This window comes from Crinia signifera, chromosome 5 (genome assembly GCF_055691185.1).
Source record: "Crinia signifera chromosome 5, ASM5569118v1, whole genome shotgun sequence".
Lineage (NCBI taxonomy): Eukaryota > Metazoa > Chordata > Amphibia > Anura > Myobatrachidae > Crinia > Crinia signifera.
In genome coordinates, this window is record NC_139221.1 from 17,419,111 (window position 1) to 17,429,740 (window position 10,630).

The 10,630-nt window shown below is 37.4% G+C and overlaps 1 protein-coding gene across 3 annotated transcripts in view; it reads right to left on the reverse strand.

Moving 5' to 3' along the window:
* Nucleotides 1–4,064: 4,064 nt before the first annotated feature.
* Nucleotides 4,065–10,630, reverse strand: part of TRPS1 (transcriptional repressor GATA binding 1) — a 210,470-nt gene continuing 203,904 nt past the window's right edge. For all 3 annotated transcript variants that reach the window (XM_083186718.1, XM_083186717.1, XM_083186719.1), the window contains one exon: nucleotides 4,065–6,812. In XM_083186718.1, the coding sequence (XP_083042844.1) occupies nucleotides 5,751–6,812 (1,062 nt within the window). In that variant the 3' untranslated portion in view covers nucleotides 4,065–5,750. The remainder of the gene's footprint in view (nucleotides 6,813–10,630) is intronic.

Here is a 10,630-nt window from a genome sequence, read left to right on the forward strand (position 1 = left end):
ACCTTATGCTTTTGAAGGGCAGCGGGCATGTCTTTCCCCTGCGGTGGGACAATGAACCTTTTTCTAGGTAACCATCTGTGCTTTGCCATAGTTAAAGGTGGTAACTCCTGCACAGTGCAGGTTGTGCATATACAGTAGAGTGTTTATTCTAGTCCCTTCCTTTTTTGATAGATCTAATTGACTGGAGTTGGCGATGGTAGCGTCTTCTGTGCAATCCTCTGGAATTTAAATAAGGTCATCCAACTAATAAATGCAATGGGGTCTGTGTCATTATCTTTAGTTGATATGTTAGGTTAAGGTACAGTAGATCCTAAACTTTTATCGGTACTTATGTATTATCTGGGCTCCCATGTTAAATGCACCCCATTTTTTCATACCCCTACTATCCAACTACGCATGGAGTTGATTTAATATAGTGTGGCGAGCGCAGCGAGCCACCGTGCCCGAAGCGTGGCGAGCGCACGCGGTCTCATAAGAAAAACGGGAGCCCAGATATTACATAAGTACCCTTTTATCACAATAAAGTAGTAACGATGTTGTGGAATTCAAGAATTATTAAAGAAAACAAAAACAGTTTTTAATAATTGGTGGTAAAACTTTATTATTCAAGTTTAGATGTAACAGACATCTTTACTGCCTGATTTTTTTTTTATTATTCCTTAATGCAATAGAAATACACAGAACATGTTTGTGGGGGTGGGAAAATAACATGCAGAATGAACAAACAAACAAATATTGTGTGGTAAGACAGACATGAGACAGGTACATTTATCAGGACTACATGTTTCCTTTTCTCAGCAATACGAGGTTTTATAGAAAGAGGACTTGCTGGTGCATACTGATTAATAAAGAATTAATAATGAAATTATATAATACAGTGGCATATTGAGATGTTCCACACTCCCTATGCCATTTCCAAAGCGCTTTTAAAGCACAGTATCATTTTAGAACACATTGAGCTCATCATAAAAGACTAGAAATTGATCGCCTGCAAAGACCAGTTCCAATGGAATTTAAATAAATGGATATGTATGTTCTACATACATACCGTATGCAGCATCAATTTTTAATTCGATGACCATCTTAATTTTTATCACTCTCGGTCTTGCTAAAAAAAAAACTGGCTTTGATGATGTAACCAACCATCTACCAGATACAAATTTTGTTTTTTGTTATGTTTGCTTTTATTGTATAATAATACATTATATTTTTTTCACTCCCAAAAAGGTTTTGTACCTTTAAGTAAAAATGAAACAAAAAAGAAAGAAAAACTGTTAAATACACTAAATATTTAGTCTAGATACTGGATCTGCTAAAGTAATCTGTTTAGTATGGCTCATATACATATGTCCGGTTTACTTATATTTATATAGGACATCTAGGATTGTGAGGTCGTTCATTTTAAATAAAAGCTACATTAACTCCAATAAAAACTGTTTAACAGACATAAAAAAATTCATAAATCTAATCATTAATATAATTCCAGACTTTAAAACGGCATTTTTTTTTAATATACACTAAAATATTGTCAATAATGCCTTTTCTGAAAAGTAAGAATACATTGAACTCTTAGCTTGAAATTGACTGCAGTAAAATATCAAAAACGCCTATTACTAAAAAGCAAAAATACCTGCTTGCAGGTAGCATATGACATAAAAAGAATTTACTTGAAAATGCATTGTATTTTTTTTTTAGTTAGAGTAAATGTGTAGATATGTTAAATAATGCAAAACAAATATATATTTTGGGGGATTTGGAGAGCTCACCGGATAGGTTTTATATTATTAACCTTTTAGGTAACACATACACTTAAAAGTATATATGAACCCATGGAATAAAATAACAAACAAAAAAAATACACACAATGGAAGACATTGGTAAATTATTTATCAAAGCATATTCAGTAAGACATATTGACTTGACATACAAAGAATATAGTGTGTCAATGGCTTCACTTGTGCAGCCTGCTTCATAAATATTTAATAAGTGTTTAAACATAAGTAAAAAATAAAAATGAAAATATTTGTACTTCTTATAATTTAAAGATTTCATAAACTGGACAGTAGCCAGGCTTTGTAGAAGTATTCAATTAAAAAGAAATAATTAAATTGGAGGTAATATTATTTCCTCATTTGTGTAAGGAGCACACACAGTATATGATGCAAGAGTAGATGCAAAAAAAAAAGATAAATAAATATTTATGGCAATCACCAAGTGCTTTTTTGCTTCTTTATGTTACAGCAAATTGGTGGAAAACTAGAACATGTTTGTGTTTAAATGTTAAAGTAAATAAAAAAAGGGACATTTTATCAAATATATTTTTTTCCCATGCCATAAAAATTTTATTTGGCTGGAGTATGCACAATATTTACCCATATTGTCAGGGTGGCAATGCAAAAATATTTTATTTAAAAAAAAAATCTCTAAAAATATTGGCACTTAACATCTGTTTACAATATTTCTGTTTCATGAATAAAGGGAAGTTAAAAAAAATGTTTTTTTTTTTTGTAGGATAAGTAATAATTCAGATTTGCACATTTTTCATCCAACCTACTGTCCCTGAATTTAGAAGAAGATAATGTTTAAAACATTTTCATAGATACACGTGCCCCAAATTTTTGTATTGGAAATGGTTAAACAAATTTCCAGGGTTAAGTAAATTATTTTAAACACATCTCAATATGTCATGTACATTATAATAAAGTTGTCACAAAGCCCCTGTTTACAAAAAAAAAAAAAAAAAAAGCATCTTGCCCTGATATTTTTTTTTTTTTATAATGTTAACAACAAAATGCTTACAAATAACAAATACCACAGCGGCATGTTGACTTCATTCTCTGTCAAGTTAAATTTGTGTATATCAATTACACTTTAAAATCCAAGCCACAAAACCGTATAGCTGAAAATAAAGATTCCCTCTAAACACCACTAACCCTCACCCATCCCAACTGTCAAAGATAAAAAAAAATAAAAAATAGTAGCAACCGCTGAACATACTTTGAAGTGCAATGCTACTAAAAAGATGCAAAAACAAAAACCTTTGCTGTAATTCACACAGCGAGGAACAGGATTTGGGAAATGTTTCGTATGAAACAGACAAAGCGATAAAGTGGATATATGTGTATCATTCTGAAGCATACCAATGTGACTTAACATTTTTAAGAATACAAAATCTACTTGGAATGAATAGTGCTACCCTTTTATCCTAGATAGGAATAAAAATAGTTAAAATTTCCTTCTTTTGTTTTTTTTCCCCGTCTCACTCAACAAATACATTTGTTTCATGTAAGAGATTATAAATTTAAAGCACAAATAAAGGTTACCTACTGCAATAGAAGAGAAGTTGCTTCATTACCTTATTTGCTACATCTGCAAATGTAAACAGCGAGGCCGAGCCAAAACAGCTCTAATGCATGATGGAATACCTTTTGTTGCATATGTACATAATAAAAAATAATTATTTTTATATGTCAGGCACCATTATTTGAAATGTAATACATTAATAATTACTAGAAAAATAAGACTTTTTGTTTTCCCAACTTTGTTAATGACAAAAAAAAAAAAAAATAGGACAATCTGACAGCGCATCCAGTAGCTTGTAACACCTATGCATATGTGTTGACTAGATGGAAGTGCTAAATAGTACAGTACCCATTAAAGAAAACATTACTGGCTGACAAATCAACACCTTCATTTTTGAAATTTATTAGTTCTATTCCCTGAGCATTTACGCTAAGGAGTGTTCCTATTTTATATAATCCTCTAAACAGGGATATCCAAAGTTTGACATCGCAGCCAATCCTGAAGTAGACTTATAATTGTCCACCTATCTTATAGGGTCATATGTCTGGCTTCAAACCATGCAAAACATCAGCAGTGTTGCATTGTCCTTGCTATTTAAACATTACTGGATCATCCATTAGGCAACTGAGTCTTTGATAGGTTGCCTAATCCTATATTATTTCTTGTTTTGTTTAACAAACGAGGGAGGTACGGCTTACAAAACCAATATGTATCTTAGGGCCTTAAGACGTGTAATCAATTTCTGCAATAAACGGTCCTGTGTTTTTGGGGGTATTTTTACAGAAAGACAGGGATTTTTTTAGGTTAAAACTGACATATGCTATTAGATTGGGGTCTGGCTCTTGTAAATGATGGTGTGGATGAGTAGTAAAGGCATTGGTATTGTTTAAGGCCAACTCAAATACTCAAGAGCTACCAAAAGTTTCCAGATCTCCTCACAGAATCCTGTGGATCTCTTAAAATGTGACAGTGCGTAATGAGTGCTCCAGTGCACCAATTGGTGGTCTGGAAAACAAACTGTTGAGGGCTTTCAAGGAATTGAGTTGGCAACCCATAGTTTAAGTGAGTTGTCTGTTTCAACCGAATCCATTTATCAAGAAATGTTGAGGCACAATGGTAATATGTGTATTAGCAGATAAACTTAGGCCTGTTTTACGGTATAGGAAAATATAAGTTGTAATTGATCATATATAGATGTATCTACATACACCTAGCCTCTTGTTTTGAACAGCTCTTCTAATCGCACCACATAGTAGTGCCGGAGGTCTTTTTCCAAATAATGAGTCTCTTCCGCAAAAAATAGAGACCATCTAATATATATTATATTTGAAGCAATTTTTTTAGGCATTATCAGGAATGTGAATAATATGGACATATGATGATATGATAGTATGAGCGCTAATCCTTTTGGGAATCAAATTATCAATGTATCAACTCCACATGGACCCCTTCCTCTTTAGGGTGGCTGCCTTATCTCCAACGAGGTTCCGTCTGGCGGTGACCCCTCAAGAGAATCTGGAAAAAAGGTGAGAAATGGAGCCTCCTAGTGTAATATTATTTTAGATCAAGGGTGATCTAAACCGGTCACAGAATAAACACCCAAACAGGTGTAGGTGTACCATTTGGTGTGGTTCTCATACCACCTTTATAGCACATATAATCAATTCCACAACTTATAGTGATATCCTGAACAGTTCCTCATACAATCCTCATTTCCTTATCCATACTAATGCAAATAAGGGAGGATCAGTCACTCCAGCTGTCCTGGAGAGAACTTCATGCTCGGGGGTGCAGTAAGTGGTGGGAGCGGGACCTCTCATGTGAAGATTTCAGTGCGCTGGTGCTCTGTGTATGATATGTACACAATACCTGTTGTTCAATAAATGTAATTCTACATGAAGAACAGAGCTGCACTAACAGATGATCCAACATGCACTCTTTTTGGAACTGGTCAAGGACATAAAAAAAAAAAAATATATATATATATATATATATATATATATATATATATTCTGTTTACATGGCCAGGGATACATTAAGTGCCGTAACAAAACTAAAAAATTCCAAAACATTCAAATCCATATTAAGCCATTGAACCAATAAGAACACAGGCATTGTGGTGGTCTTTGGTAACATAGCAAAACATTTTTGGGGCCATTACTTTAAATATTGACTCACAACATTGGGTAAAAGACCAAACGCCATGTTTGATTACTGAAATATTCATTATATTTTGATAGGTTCAAGACAGAAAATTGTAGGTAATTACATGTAGCATGTACATGTTAGACTGACCATAATGATCTGTTGACAGTTCATGTGTTTGTTAAAAACGGAAACTGAAAATCAGAATCTCACGTGTATTGCAAACATTGCCATAGATTACAAGCTACTGAATTTCTATTCAGAAAACCCAAATTCTAATTTATTGTGCTAAGTGCTAACTTTTATTCTTTAGTTTTTCCGTTTTTTTCAGCTTGTGCAACGTTCCTATGTAGGCCTCTCTGAATATGAGTCGTGAAATCATACTTGTCCGTGCAAAGATGTTGGCATATACTACACTGAAAAGGTCCGCTTTCCCCGTGGCAGCTCATATGTAGAGCGTACATAACTTCATCCAGAAACACTATGCCACAGTGCACACATTTTGTTGAGAGTTCGTCTTGTGTACTTTTCTCCACTTTCTCAGTTTTCACTACATTTAACGGACCATCATTCTTTGAACTCAAAGGTGACCTTGTCTTTTCTTTTGAGGCCCCGCTGGATGCTGACCCAGGTCTGGAATGCTTCATTGCCAAGTCTAGAGGAATGTCATTATCTGATCCAACAGTGGAATATTGAGCAGGCAGATTAAAGGTAGGATAAGGCACATAGTTTGGGCAAGGGTTTGGTAGGCCAGGCACGTGACTCAAGTAGTGCGGATTCCCAGGAACGGAGAGCTTATATTTACTCCAAAATCTCAGCCAGTCAGCTTCACTTTGGAAGTCATTGTGAACGAACGGAAGTCCGAAGAGTGGGTATTGATACTTTTCTATAGGACTTCCTGGAGGAGAATAGTTTGGGTGTTTTATAGGTCTCATATACTTTTCTATTGGGCTACCTCTTTCTGAGCTTCCTTTGCCGTCGGAAATAGATGAACTGTTTCCTGGATCTCCACTGCTTTCCTGAGGGCTTTTAATCTGTATGTGCAAAGGTTGCATCCTTTTGTGGATATCCATAGTTTGGCTGACTATTATGGTCTGCTGAGCAGCATGGCTTTTAGTCAATGAAGGTTGGGAATCATATTTATTCATAACAATTTGCTGACCTTCTCTCGGGTGTCCCTCTACTGAATGATCATCCGACCTCCGGTCCAAAGGACTTCCATTAGTTTGTTCGTCGCTATTGCCTCTCTGATGCTTACTTAATTGTTCTGTCTGCAAAGCTTCTGGGTTAAGGCGTTTCCTTGTCCGTCTCCTAATGATCTGCTCTCCATTGTTCTGCTTAATGATATTTAAAGGTCTGGGAGTCTGTATAAAAAAAAAGAAACATAAAATACAAATCAAATATACCATAAAATGTCTACTATAAAAAACATAGTACATAAACTGCCAGTAGTGACAGCACAACATGATAAATACTTAGAAAGTAGAAACATAAAAAAAAAACACTGGATCTTTAAGCCCACTGCTTAAAGAGTATAATCATTGAATTAACCGACTATAATAAACCAAGGTACTTGTTTCCTAGCACGGCCACAAATCGCGGCCATCGGAGGTCATTTTAGTGGCCTGCGATGCGACCGACGCGATGCCCCCTATTTTTTCATTGAAATGCATTGAAAACAGTGAAAATCGGGTCGGTCGCGTTGTGTGCGGCTAAAAATGCTTAAATGGTCCACACGCGATGGCCGCGATTTCCCCATAGGAAACAATGTTAAATGGGTAAATTTGCCCAAATCATCATAGGGAACAATGGTAAATGGGCCAGAAAGCCCAAAAAACACCCCTGAACATTGACATGTCCCCCCAAAAGTATTTCACGCCACCCCGCGATGAACGTGAACCCGAAGCGTGGCGAGCGGCGGCGGTACGCGTCCTCTGACCTTTTCATACCCCCACTATCCACTAGGGCGTGGAGTTGAGAATAGAATAGTGTGGCGAGCGCAGCGAGCCACCGAGCCCGAAGCGTGGCTTGCGGGCTTCACAGGTATCCGCGTCCGCTCGCTGCGCTCGCCACACTATTCTATTCTCAACTCCACGCCCTAGTGGATAGTGGGGGTATGAAAAGGTCAGAGGATGCGTACCGATGCGCTCGCCACGCTTCGGGTTCACGTTGATCGCGTGGTGGCGTAAACTACTTTTGGGGGGACATTTCAATGTTCAGGGGTGTTTTTGGCCCATTTACCATTGTTCCTATGATAATTTTGGTAAATTGAGCCATTTCACATTGTTTCCTATGGGAAATCGTGGTCATCGCGGGTAAATTGAGGCATTTAACATTGTTCTCTATGGGGAAATCGCGGGCATCGCGTCTGGCCCATCGCAGCCCATTTTTTAGTGCATGCGATGCCCGCGATGGCCCCGATTTTACCCCAGATGCCCGCGATCATGATCGTTGTGGCCGTGCTAGGAAACAAGTACCTAAACCAACACTCTAGATATAAAAGAAACAAAATATGCAGGTTTCATATCAGACAGGAGATTTAAAATTTTAAGGGCATACAGCATTCGTCATTCATTTTGGAGACAGGGACCCATGTAGCAACTGGGTGACTTATTAGAAGTGTCGCACAACTTTGTAGAAAAACCACCACAAAGTTTGTAGAACTTTGTAGAAGAACCATCAATTTATTTTTATAGTGCGCCTACGTTCATAATATTTCAGCTTGGTGTATAGGATCAGAAAATAAAATGTTAAAATCTATCATGCAGTCAGGTGGAAACCAGATGTATTAGCTAGTGGTGTTATAAAGAATAGAAGTTTAAAAAAAAATAAAAAACACATACATACTGTATACATATATATATATATATATATATATATATATATATATATATATATATATATATATATATATATATATACACACACACATACACACATATATATATATATATATATATATATATATATACACACACACACACACACACACACACACACACACACACATACGTACATCATAGTTACCTACCCTTCTGCATTCTGCAGGAGTCTCCCTGAAATAGCAGCAATCTCCCTCTCTCCCTCATTGGTCTAGCAATCTCCCTCATTTCACCTAGCCCACATTACACTGTTACATTTTAGGGGGGAAAAAGGAATGAAAGATAGATACATTTACAGTGAATCATCAGCACCATTTCCCAGCACTTTAGCAAGTATAGCAGATCTTATTTTCTGCTTTGGAGCTTATCTACATTTGGATATAATTAAATTTAAAAGATTCTAGGTGCCACGTTCACAATTTTTTTCACAATCTCTCCATATATGGAAGTAGACACGCCCCTTTGGGTGGAGCATGGCATGCCCCCTTAATGGGGCACAGTGCAAACTTCTACTACCAACTATAATCTCCCTGAAACTCATTTTCAAAAGTAGGCAAGTATGACGTACATACATACATGAAAATGGCCGACATACTCCAGAACACAGATGTAGGCATTACTTAGGTTTCACCCCAGTGTGAGAAAGACAGATAAATAAATGGGGGAAGAAGTTAAAAATGGAGGACAGAGAAAAAAAGGGGGTGATTATCTGGTGTGTGGGTGGATGGGGAGAACATTTCTTGAACTTTTAAATATATTCTAAGTAGAATGGCACTTTATTGGAAACTACTGATGAGGAAAGGGATCTAGGTGTCACTATTTCAGGTGATTTAAAGGCAGGTAGACGCTCGCCACGGGTTTATATCCAACTCCATGCCCACTTGGATAGTGGGGAAAGGAAAAGGACCCCTTTTTCCCATTGAATTCTATGTTTAAATGGACCATTTTAACATTGAATCCTATGGAAAAATCTTGACCATCGCATGGCATACGATTTGGTCGCATGCAATGCAATGCGATGCAATCTGATCCGATTTCTAAATCGGACGCCCAGATACTACATAAGTACCGAATATCCTCCCATCAGAGGTGGTAGAGGCAAAGACAGTAGAGCAAATTAAACATGCTCGGGATAGACCTAAGGATATCCTACAAAGCAATAAGGATCAAATAGGGATTGAGGTAACCATATGGTTAAAAAAATGGGTAAGACTAGATGGGCCAAATGGTTCTTATCTGACACCAAATTCTATATTCCTTTGGGGGTCATTCCGATGTTTTTTAGTGTGCATGCGCATATTGATCTATGCCTATTTGCAGGGTCCCTGGGCGAAAGAACCTGGCAACTTGCACAGTTGTCGAGCCATTCGCACAGAGGGATGCATGACTGCCAGGGCATGGGGCGGCAGAGTCAGGTGTTGCCCATGGGAACGCCCGGCGTTTCATGGGCGTCCCCAGGAAAATGCTGCACGTTCCCATGGGATTGCAGGTGGGATGAGGTGTGCCGGGGACGGGCGGCTGATGTCACAAGACGTCAGCCACCTGCAAATATAAGTCAGGCTCCACTGACTTATATTTGCGCTGACCATTGAATGATCATTCCGGCTGTGGGCACATGAAAGGGGATGTGCATGCCCTCGTATGTGGCCGCATGGTTGCGAGGGGAAATGGTACAGAGTCAATTAGAATCAGTGCCAATATTTCTACTGTAAAGAAATAGCAGGCGGTGAAGCCCCTGCAAACCCAGATAGACAGCCTATTAAACAGACTGGGCGATTGGCATTCAATTTGTTTCTACAAGATTCAAGCAATGAACTCTACACCGGACAAGATTATTATTAATGTAATAACACAGTCAGTTGGTAAAATAAATATCAACATGTCATTTGTGTAAATCTCTCCCCGCAACAGCGACAGCGAGGAACTGAATGCATGACAGGAGCTGATTGGCTGCCGCAACATATATCATACGCAATGAGTTTTATAACTCGTTAAAAAATGAGTGTGTTAGAGTGCGTTGTTTAGGTTTAATAACTATAATACTTTAATAACTATAATACTAATTAAATGTAAGTAATTATTATTTTACGTGCCAGTTTTCTTCGCTCCTTACTGTGCTAGTATCTTTCCAGAACGATAAAGGAAATTCACGTGATCGGCAAGGTTTCATTTTACTTGTCCCTTCGCTCTGATAAATGAGATGACTGACACAAAATCTGATGGCAAGGAATAGGCAACATCCGGAGTAATACGGTTTAGAAATGAAATGCCATGCTGTGTTCCAATACGTCTTAGGATAA